General features: G+C 32.0%; 1 protein-coding gene across 1 annotated transcript in view; it reads right to left on the minus strand.

Moving 5' to 3' along the window:
• Nucleotides 1-328: 328 nt before the first annotated feature.
• LOC132714221 (uncharacterized) overlaps nucleotides 329-17766 on the minus strand; it is a 28351-nt gene continuing 10913 nt past the window's right edge. The window contains exons 7-13 of the mRNA XM_060697026.1: nucleotides 17363-17383; nucleotides 17048-17065; nucleotides 11055-11084; nucleotides 9609-9629; nucleotides 9012-9032; nucleotides 8513-8530; nucleotides 329-350 (exon numbers count right to left, since the gene is read on the minus strand). Coding sequence (XP_060553009.1) covers nucleotides 329-350; nucleotides 8513-8530; nucleotides 9012-9032; nucleotides 9609-9629; nucleotides 11055-11084; nucleotides 17048-17065; nucleotides 17363-17383 — 151 coding nt within the window. The remainder of the gene's footprint in view (nucleotides 351-8512; nucleotides 8531-9011; nucleotides 9033-9608; nucleotides 9630-11054; nucleotides 11085-17047; nucleotides 17066-17362; nucleotides 17384-17766) is intronic.

Raw genomic sequence — 17766 nt, forward strand, 5'->3', positions numbered from 1 at the left:
TTTATGTCAAAATTGTAGGAAAACATTCCGGTCATATTGAGTTTGTTCTTTAAATCGGTTGATGACATAGAACATCTTTTGGAAGGGAAGCGACACTTTTTAAACAAAACTTTGTACACCTTGCTTGCTTCAGTACAATCAATATCATCTAGATCGGGTCATTACTAAATATCATTATCATTTAACGTAAAACATTAAAAAAGAAAATATGATAACAAGTTATAATTTTTTCACAAATAAGTAAATTGATGTAAATTGAAAGTAATTCTAAAGAGTTATACCTTATGTAATAAAATAACTTCTATATAAAAAATACTATCAAATTCACTTACAAGCTCCCTCCAGAAAACCTGAAAAATATAATTAATGTATATAAAACAATACAATACTAAAAAGGATTGAATACAGTTGTCATTTTGTGATGGATAATTCAGCCAAGATAGGAGACTTACGAAACATCTAAGGAAATGATTACATGATTACTCTTTTATTATGCTGCACATTATGGATCCTCTGAATATTTTTTATACTCATATACATGAACAATTAAAGAAGATGATCACATTTTATCACATAATTTTCAGTAAACAGTGAGATTATATTTTGATCATTTTACAGTAAATTACATAATATATTATTTTCACAGTAGCCGCACTATATCTGTACAAAAATGTAAATAAAAATTAATGGAATTATTGTAAGAAAAACGCTAATTTGTAAGTAAAATATGATAAAAGGCGAAAAGTAAATCTGTTGTTCAATCTGTTAATATCATACAAGCCTTAAAACAAACAACATCCTATATATCATATTAAATTATATGAAGAATAAGTGATGTCAACTGAAATACTTTAATTTATTTTTTACATAACCATTGCAGAGTCGATTTTACTGAAACTCTTTATTAGAAATAGTAATACCTAAAACACTCAAATGCTGATAAAAAACAACATGTAAGAAAACATAAGTTAAAAACTTGAAACAAAAATACTACATAGGCGAGGTTATATACTCCAGAATATGAAATTCTAAATTAAAGTAATAAAAATAATAAGATAATTTGATTTAAACATATTTTTTTGCCAAAACTAAAACATATACATACAATGTAGACAGTTACGAGGGGTGTCCCAGAATTACGTGGACTTTTGCTATAACTTTTTTATTTTTTAATGCATTTTTTAGCAAATTTGTACACAATACCTTTAACATATCTTTAATGAATATGTTCATTATTTTAAAATTTCTAACATTGCTTCTCTATATTTTACGTCGCTATAGTAACGCAGTATGCGCAGGGCGGGGCAGTCCAATATTTTGTATTTATAAGTTGTCTTTACTTTCGTATATCTTGCGTATGTATACGTAAAAAATGGCGCGACGTCGTAACCATATGCAGTGACGTCATATGAACGTTCGTTTGGAATTTTGACGTCATAGCTGTTTCCGTTATTGTGTACCTGCGGACAACTGACAACCGTTGCTCTTGAATATTTAACAAAAAATGACGGGAACATCGGACTATCATCAAGTTTTGTGTTAATCTTGGGAAGACGCCAACACAGACGCAGGAAATGTTGGAGACTGCAAAAGTGAGACCTCCTGTTTGTCGATCACTTGTTTTCAAGTGACATAAGCGTTTTCGAGACGGCCGGAGGGACATTGAAGACGAAAAGGGTCGTGGGAGAAATTCAACGTTGACTGCGGCGTCGATTAAGGAAGTCAAGGACGTCATAGATCGGGACAAGCGTTACAATGCTGAGTTCTATTCAAGAGTAAGCAATAATATTGTGTTTAAAAAAAATATTATTTTTAAAAATTAAGCTTATCACAATTTATTATTTTAAACGCAATTTATCCGCTTCAGCTTTTAGAAAAGTGAACTCAAACTGCTATAGTAAGCAGTGCGCATGATAGGTTAACGCACATTGTCTTTGCGTACAAATAAAACTTCGCAATAATAATAATAATAATAATTATAAAAAAGAATAATAATAATAAAATAATAATGATAAATAATAATAATAATAATAATACGGCGTCAGCATTATCACCGTCGTCTTTAACACTATTATCGTAACAAAAGTTAATAGTATGCTTTATCATTATTATTTTTATTATTATTGCAGTGTACGACCAGTGGATATATCGACGCCATAGGTGTATTGAGTTAGGCGGCGTGTATGTTGAGAAAAACTGACATTCGACGCCACGCATTTATTAACAACTAGCGACGCCACCGGAATGACGTCGTAACGTCGGAATGGACTGCTCCGCACCCGCTACCCCTTGTCTCATTACCTGCCAACAGACACTGATCCAGTTGCCGGACAACTTTGAATTTTTTTGTACAAATGCAATAAAGTTGCATTTAGTTCATGTTAATTTTGTTTGTTTTTATTTTCAGTAGTTTTGAAGTACAGCAAAAAAAGTCCACGTAATTCTGGGACACCCCTCGTACAATACAATGACATGACATATTTGGCAAAAGGGTTGACCCACAAGTTCTCTCAATATAAGCAACGGGTCTTCCCTGATAAATTACAATAACATATTTTACAAGAATGACTAATAGTTAGATAGAAGTAACAATACTCACACATATATAGTACTTGGCTTTAAAAATGATTATAGGTAAGAAAGAACAATAAAAATAATTGGGTGTACATGTTCTCTAGCTTGAATGGTATTTAATGATGTTAACTGATTTTTATATAATTTGCGTTACAATGACTTGGAAAACATGTACATTTGCCAAATATAACAAAAACAAACAGAATGCAAATAGATTTTGAGAAAAGGAAATATAGAAGGAAAAAAAGAAGATGAAAGGAAAGAATCTTGTCTATTGTTTAGCAAGAATGAAAGAAACATACATACATTAATATCTATTGGGATTGTGCTGGTTTGATTTCAAAATCAAACGCGATTGCTTACTTTTATGAAATGCTGAACAGTCAAAAATATTTTATTATTATTTTCTAAAGACAACTCTTTGCTACCAACTAAAAGTAATTGGACATTTAAAGGGTGAAATTGCCTTAATTTGTTAAAAAGATCAATTCTCTCATTTCGATATTTCGGACAAGTAAACAAAAAATGGTTAACATGTTCTATCTCATAACCGCATGAACAATTTGCATCCTGTGACAAATGATTGCAGAATAAGTGAAAATTTAAGTTACTGCATGCATTTCTAAGTCTGCAGTGTAACACAGAGAGTTTTCTTTCACCTGTTAGGTACCATTTTGGAATGTCTGTAGATCGAAAGGTTGATTTCATTAATAGAGATTTAAAAGATGACAAAGTTTCTACAGATCTTGTTTCAGGTTGCAAATTGTTCCATAGCATCGAAGGCACAAAAGAAGAAGAAAATATATGAGTTCGTCTGTTTTAAGTTGCAAAGTCTTCTAAGATTGTATGGTGTTGTATTATGAACTCTTTCTGGAAAAATATTACTTAAATAATCAGGAACGTCTCTATTATGAACTATATATGTTAAAATAAGTGTTTGGTATGTTCTTCTATCAGATAGTGAGAGCCAATTAATTTCTTAATATAAATTTTGAAGAGAAACTGAACGGGTTAGACCGCTTACGATTCTGGCTGCCTCATGCTGTATTTTATCTAACGTATCTGTTTCATAATTTGTACACCCATCCCATAAAACAGAAGCATATAAAAGAAATGAAATATAAATTTGGTTTAGGGTTTCCCTATTAAGGGAATATTTCAGTTTTCTCATTGTACCTAGTAATTTAGAAGCCGATAATGTTATATTTTTAATATGATCGTGCCATTTTTCATTATAACTTAAAGTTAAACCTAAATGTTTATGACTTTCAACAAATTTTACTGGTATGCCATCAAATTGTAATTTTGGTTTGTTAACGTTGGATTTTAGGGTAAAAACAATTGCTTCTGTTTTGTTAGAATTAAAATCTGCAAGCCATTTTTTTAGACCATAAGATAAATCATTTAAAGATAAATCATGATTAATAATTCCTTCTAGATCGAATATTGATGATGTTGTACAAGACAAAGAGGTGTCGCCTGCAAATAAACGAATTATACATAACAAATTTTCTACAATTTCATTAACATAAACAAGGAATAGTGGCCCAAGCACCGAGCCTTGGGGGACCCATGCGTTTTGCAGTCAGTGGTTGTGATAAAGAAGACCCTACAAAGACCTTTTGACTTCTGTTAATTAGATAACTTTCAGTCCATTTCAACAAGTTGCCTTTGATACCATTTTTCTGAAGTTTCAGAAAAAAACCTTTTTGATATGTCACAAAACATTACACAAGTAAATGTTCTATCATCTAAATATTTAACTACTTGGTGGTATATATCTAATAATTGAAAAATCGTTGAAGGAACCCTGTCTGTTTCGAATAAATCAAATTATTGGCTATTAAATGATTGTATATATGTTTATAAACAATTCTCTCCATTAATTTTCCTATACAACTTAATAATGAAATCGGACGATAATTTGAAGTTAAATTTGTATCACCTTTCTTAAAAAGAGGCATTACAATTATAGCGGATTTCCATATGGAAGGAAATATACAATCTGCTAGTGACCTATTTAGTAATAAACAAAGGGGTTTACACACAGTACTACATATATTTTTGAGCAATTCATGACTTATAAGATCTTCACCGACTGCCTTATTAATATCTAAATTCCTTATAATGTCAATTATTTCATTTTCGGTTATAGCTATTTCAGAAATAATAATATTGTTTAGGATTATTTGCATTTGTTTCTATTAAAGTGTTCTCTAAATTAGAATAAAACTTTTCTTTGGCATTTTTCTTTAGATTGTTTACTTTGTTCCTTAAATGTTTATACGTTGTACAATGGTAAGTATTTTTTGTAGAAATTGCTATTGATTTTGTCTATCCCTTTTTCTTGAGTATAAGCTAATTTTAGAGTCGTACCATAGTTTATCATACGGCCGAATTGTTACTTCTGTATGTGGAATAAATTTCTCAGACATTTCGATTAACTCTTCTATAAATAGAACTGCACCATCGTCAATATTCATATTATTGATAAAATTCCAATTTGTATTTGATATACAGTTATTTAAACTATTAAAATCAGCTTTATTGTATAACCAGACTTCTTTTTATTGTTCTATGACATCTTAAAGGAGATTTTAAAAATATATTTGTTGCTTTATGGTCCCTTATGTTAGAAGGAACGGGTAACACGTCACTATGTAAACATTTTAAACCATCAGATATGAGTATAGGGTCTATAAGTGTAGATGTTGAATTTGTTACTCTAGTTGGTGACGAAATAACATTTGTATGATTGTATAAAAGCATGACTTGTTTAAGATAGGTATTGTCTATTAGTTGGTTCTCATTTATGTCACCTACAATTGCTATGTTTTCATATTTATCTAAAGCATTGTCAATTATTATTCCAAAATCATTCCGGAAAGCTACGGGTTTACTGGGAGCTCTATATACACAACAAAGTAAAAAGGAAATTGCACGAAACTTAATTTCTAAACATATTGCGTCCACAGAATGCATTTCATACTCTTCTTTTCTACATGAATCAAAATTCAACTAGAACGAGCAGTTACATCTCTACGATAAACACAAGTGTGTGAACTCTCTAGTAATAAGTCATTGGTTCCTATACTGTCTGTAAGGTGTGTTACAGTAAAATAAAGAATATCGTAGTCTAACAAGTTTTCCTTTATAAAATCAAGTTTGTTTCTAATAGACCTAATGTTGAGATGTAGAATTGATATGCTTGATTCATCAGAAGTTTGAACTAGAGGACCTGGATTCATTTCAACGTCTCCTGAATTTATCAATAATATCATTAATAAAAATACAAATTCTAGATTTAAGACGCAAGTTAAAATTTTCCGTATAAACATACTGAAATAAAACTTGAGAGTAATAAGTAAAGCAAAGAAATTTTCAGTCGAAATATAAGGGAATAATTGAGATAGAAATAATTCATTCTTATGGAGCTTTTGAATTCTACAGTTAAAAGCCCAATGGTCGCTCTGTATGAAGCTTAATCGATACCCATTATGTAATAAAACTAAGCATAGGTTTTGAACATGCGACCGTGGACTACAAGTAACAACACAAACATATATAATATAACAGTCTCAAATAGACAAGACAAGAAAAAAAAGAAGCAACGAACTTAAAAAATAGAGCAATATGAAAAAGTATAACTAATAAAACAAAAAACAAATACGGAAGAAAAAAAAGAAACATAATATTTAAATGAAAAAAATAGAGCATGTGTTTGAGGAACAATATTAATGGAATGTTGAAAATAAAGAAGAAGAAAATGTAACATTATAGTACAGATGAATATCTGTAGTAAAAAAATGTGGCATAAAATATTATTTAATTTGCATTTGGTCTTCAGTTTGATGTCAACATACTAACACGTTAGGTGTTATAATGGAAGATCATTTCATGACTAATTCAAACTAAAATACCTATCGGACAATCATATACTAATGCAAATAAGTAAATCACATTGTTAACCGTTACATATGTATAAGATTTCATGAATGACCGATTACAACAAGAAGCCACAGATAAGAAGATAATTCTTCAATAAGTGGAGAGACCCAGTCAAGGAACTTGTCTAAAACAGTTTATCTCAATTTTCCTTATGATATTAAATGTAGTCCAGCCAGGGTCGGGCATAATTTCCAGAAGTGCATGATTCCTAAAATTTGTAGCAATATATGATTCAATGAAATGTGCCAAATACAGAAGCTCTGGAATAGGTGCTACCACAAAGAGAGAAGATATGTTTTCCTATACATTAGTCTACATATACCAATTGACTTTCTGCAAATCCAAGTTTTACCTAAGGGTCATGATTAATGTTATAAATTTACAAAATGATGCTGCATGTCAAATACCAAAGGTCTGGGCTTTGTAGTTTCGAACAATAAAACTTAAATGCGTTTTCCTAAATATATCTAAGTAAATCACATGAAATCGGGGCGGATCAATATTTACCACTGAGGCATTAATAAATATTTTTGTCAGGGTCAATAAAATAATGCTATATGCAAAATATTTAAGCTTTGTGCTTCAAATGATAAGAATTAGTTAATAAGTCCTATATGTCTATATAAAAAAGTAACCCGTTGGTCGGGCCGTAAATATTCTAGGAACATGATCTATATCAATTTTGTAGGGGTCAACAAAGCAATGCAACATGACAAATAGCTGTAGGCATTGTAGTAAAGAAGATACTTATAAATGTGTTTTCCTATATAACATCAAGAAAGTGCCCTCGGGCTGGCTTAATTTGACTAATAAAGGGCATGATTATTGCCAGTTATGTTACGGTCCACAAAAGGATGTAACGTATCAAATCAAATGTCTCGATTCTGGGCAATAAGTCTCAGATGTGCATAACAATATACACTGAATATTTTAGGGCGTATAAAAATAGGTAATTTAAAATCAAAAATCATAATTTGAAATGACATTGAAAGCAAGTATGTATGACATTGTGGACAAACTCTAAAATCATTCCAAAAATGAAACAGTATGTACAACAAGTATCTTATAAAGATGGCAAAGAAGCACAAAGCATCCGATCAATTTTATAAAAAAATGGATTTAATAAAAATTATATGTTAATGGACCAAACAGTGAAATTATCACGAAGACAGGAACATAGACAAAGGACAGTGTCAGGTTTAAATGCCGTCAATGTTGGTTATGGGTGTTTCTAACATTCAACCAATTGTATAATCACCTTAAGAAAAATGCTACAAACTGATTTAATTTTCCTGCGATACGAGCCTTTATAACCTCTTAGTCCTCGTTCGGTTTTATTAAGTTTTACCCATTGCTTTCTTGTAAAAGATAAAATTATTTATACTGGACAAAGTCTGCTTTTCATGAAAAGGCATGGGTGTATCACACTACAGGTTTCATGATCACTGCTATAATCTAACTTTTTTTAAAACTTTCTTTAATCTAACACAAACATGAATTTCATGTTCTCATACACGAATTGCGTTTTACGAATTTAGGACGGTAGCACGTATTAGCATTTGCCATCCACAAACATAATCAAAGGCATTTTCAATATGACCGCGTTGGACGACTGTCAGCGTTTTTATTTTATACTAGTTTAAACAAGACATACGTACTTTCATAGGTTAACAACTAAATAAATGTTTCCATTATTCTATCATAAATCTTGATAAGTTGTTCACCTTAACTTTTATTAGCGAAAATCCATACAGTAAATAAACATTGTTACAGTGTAGAGCGTGTATAAAACAATAAAAACCAATGCTTTCTTCTAAACATAAATATTGTAATGAAGTTATACATATGTACAATTTTCGTTTCTTACATATTAGATCTTTCAAAATGTGCATAGTCTATACGAGCACAAAGGGCTGAAAGTATTTAACTTTCTCTATAAAGCAATAATTAGGTATATACGATCCTTATAAACAGTATCTGATATACTTACAGAGGGCTTTTACTGAATCTGAAACAAATACATAATTCAAAATCACTATAAAAACGAAGTGAAAGTAGGTTTTAATTGAGAAATAGTTTTTTTAATATGCAGTTCATAAAATTGCTGTACGAAATAAAAATGATAGTGTATATAAAACATATATAGCCGAGTTCTTCCTTCGAATAATAATATTTTTCTATTTATGAAAAGAATTTATTTATCTGCATTCAAGTTCTTTTTATAATATTTGAACATATTAAAAGACACAAGATGACGCGCACACATGTATATTGGCACTATCTTAACATATTTAAGAGTATATACAATGTGACTTTTATGTTCTGTGTCTTAAAGACTACATGTATATATATTATCAAAATATAAACAATTGTAAATAACATGATGTAAAAGAATGCATTATTTTACTTATCTGAAGTTAACAATTTGACACATTTTGTTGTATAACACATATTTGTATCAATCTGAAAGCAATTTCTATTATACTTACTCTTTTTTCACAAAATTTAGTCTGAAACAAAAACATATATAATAATAATAATTATTCATAATATGGTAAGCAAATATATTGTACCAGTAACTTTCAGAAATATGAATTTGATATTATGCTTATCAAAGTGTAATTTTAAAACAAGAGTGAATATATGACATGTATGAAAGTCAAAATTTTTCAGTATGCTGTTTTTGAAATTGTCCATCGCCTGTACCTGTACTGTTCAATTATAAAAACGGTAAGCAATTTTTTATATTCTAGGCAGAATTATCTTTAATCATTTAAGGGCCATAATTATAACAATATATAGTCAATCCAGCTCATCTTAACAATGAAAAACTTTGACATTGTGCCTTTTCAATAACAGTTTTGTTCTTTCTTTTGTTTATGATAATTAATCAAAATATACACCTTTGTATGGAAGAGTGCATCATTTTACTTAAAATTAAGATAATATCATATGTATTATTTTTGCAAATAAGCGTTTAAGTCCTTTATCAGTCAAACCATACATCTGATAACCTATTGGATAAGTTTTTATAATTGTTTAATTAATATCTGTTTCAATATGAAAGCGAATTCTACTATACTTACTGTCGTTTCATTGCATTTAACCTGAAACAAATATATATGATAATCTAATCAAATACATTTGTAATTAACAATAATATTATATAAGTAACTTTCAGGCCTATTAATACATGTTCTCTTATTTAATTTGTTTATGATGATAATAACGCTATTCAAAAATGGCACCATGAAATTGTAGTAGACATTGATTTTGCAATGATACACGATTAATATTTACTCTCTAATCCACCCGTTTCCATACGATAAAAACATAACATGTAAATGTTTTTCCTATATAATTCTATGAAAACTCTATTACCCCTAAGGCGGAAGCAAATAAATGTAAGTAGTGTGAAAAAAGAATTCAAAATATCAATGTATTAAAATAAAGAAACTTCAAATGTATTTTCCTAAATATGAGCTATGTAAAGTAGGGAACACCGGATTTGGCCCAGTTTTGTTTCTTAAAGCCCTAATTTAAATAACTTTTGTAGAGTACCTCACAAGATGATGATTATGTAAAATAACGTTCTGACAAAGTATATGTTGAATATTGTGATGCTATATCAACACTGAATATCCATAATGCAGGGTACATATTTTTGGCCAAGTTACATGGCTTTTGATATCTTAGTTCAGGTCCACCTGGAATTTTATTAGCAAATTACAGTTGAACTATTATGTGTCGAATTTCGATAAGTCGTTATTTGAAGGTTTAACGTTGTCTGTAAAAGAATTATTCATGAACATTTTACAATAAATAAGCCGAATTCCATCGAATGGTTCCGACACATAATACATACTTTTTTCTGGCCGCGAAGATCTACATAATCAAAGACACAATCTTTGTCAAGAGACCACCATTCATGTATGTTTAAAACATATTATGTTTAAAATATTGTTGTGACTTTAAAGCTAATAGCCGTGGACTTGCCTGTGTCACATTGATTAAAATATTGTTTTAAACTCCATCCATGAATGAGCAAGTTTTATACCGGATACGATTATATTATGACTTATTGACATTGAAATGTTGCCTCGAACTTTGATATGGTGTTCTGGCTCTTACATGACCAATTCATATTGTACACATTCCACATAATTTAAAAATCAATGTGTTGACATCAACATTCCTTTTTTGAAAAAAGTTTATCTTACGTAAACGTTTTTTTAAACGGCTGTTGATGTGTCACAATCAAATTAAAAAGAACAATGCTTCATATAATTAAACATAAACCTAAAAAAATCTGAAACAAATTATTATTTTTTTTGTTTGTTTTAGCCCAATCAATATAATTATTGTATATCAATGTATATATCATTCTTCATAAACATAAAAATCCATGTAAAGCAATTAAATGTTATTGTGTGATTTTCTCCATATAAGTAGTAAAATTTTGAAAAATTAATAAAAGATAAACAACTGATATAATAATTAATATATCAGCACATATTATCAAATTGACTTACCCACTAATCGGTCCATCCATCGACCTAGACCTGAAAGATAGTAATGATAACCAAAACATTACGATACTACAAATGGTTGAACACTGGTGGTATTTTGGTGGGGAGAAAGAGGAGGGAGTGTGTGTGCGTGGGGGTGGGTGTGTGTGTGTGTGTGTGTGAGAGAGAGAGAGAGAGAAGATAACAATGCCGTTTCAGACACAGTTCAGTTTTTCCACATATTTGTTTGTACTAACTTATATATAAAACATGATTTGTCCCAATATTCACTGTTATATTCTTGCTTGGAGCTGATATATTACAGATAATATTATATTTCTTTTAAAATGCTTTATTGGTGAAAGCATATCTTTGAAAACTAAGATTTATGATCAAACATTGTATTTATTAATCAATTCATTATAAGGTGAGACTTTTCAATCAGATGTTGTTAAGTGTTTTTGTACACCACAAAATAATATCAAAAATATCAAACCTTTTTTAAATATAAACCAAAGTAAAAAAAGATGCAGTATTTTGAAAGAAAAAGACTTAAAAGTTTATAATGCATTAGACAGTAAACACTCGAAAGTGCACTGGTAATGTAATTGACAATACGCCAGAGAAGGGATTGCTCCGCCCACTGATTCACGTGACCCGGTCAGTAAGAACCTTAGACAAAATACGGTACCGATGTATTCGCAAAACTGTTATGCCACTAATGTTACCAATGAATTTACCTTATATAATTATTGTATATATATATAAAACGTTGATGCTTTTAATGTTTGTTTGTTTTTTTTTTGAATAGTAGATCATTTATTTTTCAATGTATAAATGTATTATGGTATCTAACAAAATGTAAAAAAAAGAATATCTGCATTCACGTATTAATTTGCATATAAATACTGATACATATAATATGTAGGGGTACAAACACCTAGAAAATAAATCAAAAAGTTTACTCAAAATCTATTAAAGGAAAAAACAGAGAATGTTATTTTCTACTGTTTACTGCATAATCATAAAAAGAAGGGTATTTTTCCAATATATCACCGTTAAACTTTACTAACAAGTTCATCTAGAGTAAGTTTTTGCAAAACCCTGAGTTTTTATAATTGTTGTAGATCGTCAAGTTTTCACTGTTTGTTTAGGTATATTTTCGGTAAATGACAACTTATTTGAAATATAAACATCATTTATAGCTCTCAGAACAAAAGGATCTTATTCTTTTCAAACTAAGCACTCAATTCTGATGTTTCCGTGTTTTGTTATTTGAAATATTTTGTAACATTTTACTAGCTTCTACATAACTTATACAGCCTTCTTACAGGCTCAATCAAACCGAGCCTGCAACATTTTCATTATTGCCGTTTTGAACTTTCTTTAGGGGTTCTTATTTTTTCTATTCTTTCTTATACATTAGATTCCGATTCAATTTAAACCGGGGCTTTTGTATTTACAACAAATTGTTATTATTGATCCATCATAGGACGATGTTTTGCTGATAAGAGTTCAAAAATTATGTTCAATGTCTTTTAATATTAATCTTTGATAAATTAAAATACTACCGTCCTTTATATAAATCCTATTTAAAGTCTTTGTTATGTAACGATGTAACGTCTTTTTTGCTTTGGCAGGTTGTTTTTTTAGTTTAGCTTAGCAAATAAAAATATTTATTTGCGTAACAAATGTTCATTTAAGCCTTGTAGAGGCTGTAAAAGGTCGCCCAATACATTCGATTAGGAATGTTATATTTTCGATCCTTGAAGATCGTTCAGCATGACATTATTATTGAGTTTGTGGTACTTCTAAATATTCCTACTTAAATAATGTTGAATCACCCGTACGATGTATGTTGCTGGCTTTTTAAATTTGTTTTTTGACGTCATATCTGTGATATGCAGGCTTCATAACTTCTGATCCCCTTTCAAAATTCCATTTTATTTAGTTCCGCTCCATTGTTTTCTCGTTTAGGGCACACTCATTCTTTTACTTGGGGACCATACACCGCTTTTCATGGAATGGCACGAATGTGTCACATCGAAGGTTCCAGGATAACCGCAATATGAACAAATCTGCGGATGTTTCTTAATTCTTAATTTTACCATTACCATGATTTAAATGTTGAATTCTGCTTAAGCCGGTGCTAGGGGGGCGTGGACGGTAACTTGCATTTTCCATTACCGTCCATGAACAGGCTCAATTAAACCGAGCCTGCAATATTTTCAATTTTGTCTTGTTGGGACTTTCTTCAGGGATTCTTTATTTTTCTCTATTTCATAATTAATGTAAATGCATTACTAACTTAATAGTTTTTTACTTGTCTCAAAATTATTGTACCTAATTGTACTTGATCTAGTCTTTTTAATTAACATAAGGTGTGTATCATGACATTTATTTATGATATTGTTAAACCTTAAAGATGGTTTTGTCCAAATGTATGAAGTTATTCCGTTTATAAAAACAGGGGGCCATTATTCCCGAAGCGCTTATCTGAGGACAAACTGTAGTGTATAACCAGTGAAAGTGTTTATAACAAGAGTTTGATCAGTGTTGGTCACTAATCAATACTTTATGCAAAATATTTTTTTAAATGGTATTTTGTTAATTGTCCTAATTTTATAGTTGTACATAAAAAACAAGGAAGTAAGTTACTTGACCCAATATTTAATATCAGATTTCAGTTCTAGACCTGAAACTATTCAAATTGTAAGATCTTATAGCTATTTATGTAAAAGCCAAAGTAGGTCAGTGAGGAAAAATCTTGGTAAAGGCCCGGTCACACAGCCCTCCACGGGCGTAGCGCGGCCGAATAACGGCAAAAAAATTCTGCCCGTGAAGCAGACGCTGTTGGACGCTTTGAGGTCGCGATAAATACGCGATACAGCCGTACTTTACCCGTCGTTACACGCGTTAAGAAATTCACACGCGGTTGGCCGCGCGAAAAAGTTTTGGGCTGCCCAAAAATTTAGACCGCGGGTAATCGCAGGCGGTACACGTGGTACACACGCGGTAAAGACGCGGTACAGACGCGGAACGAACGTGCTAGGACGTGCTACGGCCGCGGTTAAGACGTGGTTACACGCGGTAGGACGCGAAATTTAAGCGGGTAATCGCGGGCGGAGCACGGTCATAGCACGTTTGTTCCGCGTCTGCTCCGCGTTGTTATCACGTGCATTAGCGTGTGTACCAGGTGTAAGCATGGACAAACGCCTTTCTCCGCGTAAACAGCGCGCCCCAATACCGGCCTAATCACGTTCAATTGCGTCTTGTACGCGTTCCAAATACGATTGTCCACAGCCTTATCGCGTCCGTACAACGTCTGATTTTAGGAATATAAAAAGCGCGATTTGCCGAGCATTCGTCAGTTGTGCTCCAGACGTCAAGGGGTGAACATGGATCCCCGTCACCGTAATGACCTCGTCTTGCTGCTTCAGCAGCATCAGAACCAAGTGGTACAGGTCCATCAGCTCCTCATTGACAGAAAAAGACGAAGGAGGAGAAAGAGGGTGGTCCGGAACATCTGGGTACGCGACTGGATTGGCAGGAGACCTGAGCTGGGGCTGTAGATCGTCTCATGGTGGAGCTCCGTAATGAAGATCCAAGGGCCTTCCAAAACTTCATGAGAATGCCACCTGCTATGTTCGATGAAATTGTGCAGAGACTGACACCAGCCCTTACCAAGGAGACCACCAACTGGCGAGCACCCCTTGATCCAGGCCTGAAGGTTGCCCTTACCTTGAGGCACCTTGCTTCTGGCGCCAAGTATCGTGAGATGCAGTATGGCTGGAGGGTCCCTCACAACACCATCCGTCTGATGTTGCGCGAAGTGTGTGCGGCCATCGTCGAGGAGTTCCGTGATGAGCTGCTCGCGCCACCACAGACTGCTGCAGTGTGGCGACAGATTAGTGACAATTGGATGAACAGTTGGAACTTTCCGCATGTCATTGGTGCAATAGACGGCAAACACATTGCCTGTAAATCTCCTGCCAACACTGGGTCCGACTACTTCAACTACAAGGGCTTCTTCTTCTTGGCCGGGGAACTCGACGTGGGCTTCTTCTTCGGTGCCATATCTTGATCTTCATGGGACTGTGTCTTGAGCGGTTATGATTTCTACAGCCCGGTTCGGCTGCTTTATTATACCCGTGGAAGGCCGCGGTACCACCGCGCTTCACCCGCGATAAGGACGCGGAACAGTCGCCGGCGTCTGTTCCGCGGGCATACCACGGGTAAACCGCGGGTAAGCCAATTTTGCGCATTTTCCACCACGGGCAACCGCGGGCAAAAAAAATCGCGAAATTTTACCCGCGATACAGACGCGAAAGGCTGTGTGACCGGGCCTTAGGCTGATATCAAAATTCACTTTTACATTTGCAACTCTGTCCATAATCCAAATGTAATGTCAAAGGGCTATAAAGAAGGTCACTTCGTCAAAATTAAGGTCAACTGATATCCAAATTCAATTTTACGTATCAATCAAAAATTGTCAAAATTTCAAAGCTGAACACCAACGAACCACAAAGTAAGTCACTTCGTCAAAATCTACTTCAGTTGATATCTAAGTTGCACATCATTAATATGAATAAAATTTCCAAAATTCATAGCTGTAGGGAAAAAAGGAAAATTTCTCTTATTTGACCTGGATGGTCAAGTTCAGTTCAAGGCAAATGTCATATCTTAAGTATCCAATGTGTGTTTGGCCATATGCTTTGTCAAAGTATAAAATATGATAAGATCAACAAGGAAAGATGGCGTTCAATGAACGCAACCCCTACATGAACCAGCAAAAAGACTCAGTAGCAAGGAGCCCAGGCGGACCAAATCCGTACATACATAACACAATTAGGGTAATTTAAGCTGAATTCAATTATTTGACCTTAGCGGTTAAATGATTTAATGCTCAATGTCAATGTCGGTTTTATCTTTTAAATGGTCTTGTACGAAAAGCTGATTTGTTTGAAGATAACTCATTTATATATTACGTAGTCAATTCTAAAATGATAGTAAAAATACAATCATTCAACCTGTCAAATCATGTTCATAACGAACCGAGGTTAATGTTTGTTTGATATACATGAAGGTCGCATACTTCGTTACAGGCTCGCAGAAAAGGAAAATTATATTTGTTTTACCTCCAAGGTCAATTTCATTTATGAGTGAAGTTCACAATAAAGGGTTTGTCTGGTTTATTTGAATGTTTATTCTAAAAGACTGTTGTGTCAAGTCTAAAAACAATTCGTAAATAATATCTAAGATATAGATACTTATAGCAATGATCAAGCAAAATTCAGACGCTTGACAGTGAATGTCAATGTTATTTATGAGTGATGGTCACAATTAGTCAAGTGGACTTAAAGGTCCTGTCTCATGTGTTATTATGGCCAAGTATGATAGCAATACACTAAAAAGTTAAAAGAAAAATAATCAAAAATGTTAAAGTTTGCGGACGGCAACTGGTACAGGGACGCTGACATGACAATAACAGTAACTTTTTTTATTTCCTTTTTAAGTCAAGCTAAAATAACTTGTATCAAAATAAATTTGGATAAATTTGGGAAATTCAAAGTTGGGAAATTAAAAATATGGAAGTTTATTAAAAGACGAATATATTGAAAACGTGATGTCCGAATGTTCATTAAATATCAAAAAAGAGCTATCCACCTAAATGTATGTTTATTGTCAGAATTTAAAAGATCTAAAAGTGTCTATTTAGCAGAGTTTCTCTCTTCCTTTAAAATATCTGATATATTTATAATTAAAGTGTATTTTATGTAAAACGTCACCACAAATTTAAGCATATTTACGCCATGTATCATAATTTGAAGTATACACTGAATGCTTGCCGATATCTCAGTAGGAATGTAACCTTATTGTAAAGACTATTTTAATTCACCTACAGGTTTAAACATTAAATCAATAAATAAGTATTTCAAATAAACAGATTACATATTATTTTTTATTATTTTTAGTGTGGAGCTTATCATAGTATCTTACAAGCAATATAAACTTACATCTCTGGTGTCCAAAGGCTGAAACAAATAGATTGTATTGAACATTATTCATAGTTATGATGAAAACCGAAATTAAACTACGGTTATATTGATATTTTTATAATTTTGAAAATATTAAGTTAAACAAAATGTTAAATATATAAAATACATTTGGCCGAGATCTTCTTTCGACAGAGAATGTTTTAATCAAATAATCAATATACATTTTACATAAAATATTAAAGCCCTTATTAGAAAAGTCATACATCTTATAAAGAATTTGATATATTTCTATAACATATTTATATTTGTTTTAATCTGAAATACTAAACTTACTCTTTTTTTATTTGACTTAGTCTGAAACAAAAGAAAATAATCATCATTATTTATCATATGATAAACATAAAAGTTTTATCATATGTCATGCATTGTATATATGAATAAAAAAAAAACATTGTGACTATGACGGCACAAGATGGCCCTTCTGAAATTAACTGCTAGGAAATGTCCATGTTTTGTAATTCAGAAGTAAGGTTTTGAGTCACACTGAGGTAAGCCCATTTTGTCAACAGGGACAACATCCATGAAACCCAAACAGAGATTAATTTGGTCACACGCTTAATAATTACGCTCTGATATATCCTTTTTCACCAAAGATTATAAATGTGTTTTTCTATATAAGTTTATGTAAACTCAATGACCCCTAGGACAGGACCACTTAAAATAAGTGGTTTAAAAGT

The sequence above is a fragment of the Ruditapes philippinarum genome, unplaced genomic scaffold (assembly GCF_026571515.1).
Source record: "Ruditapes philippinarum isolate M1 unplaced genomic scaffold, ASM2657151v2 ctg4502_1_1_1_1, whole genome shotgun sequence".
Classification (NCBI taxonomy): Eukaryota; Metazoa; Mollusca; class Bivalvia; order Venerida; family Veneridae; genus Ruditapes; species Ruditapes philippinarum.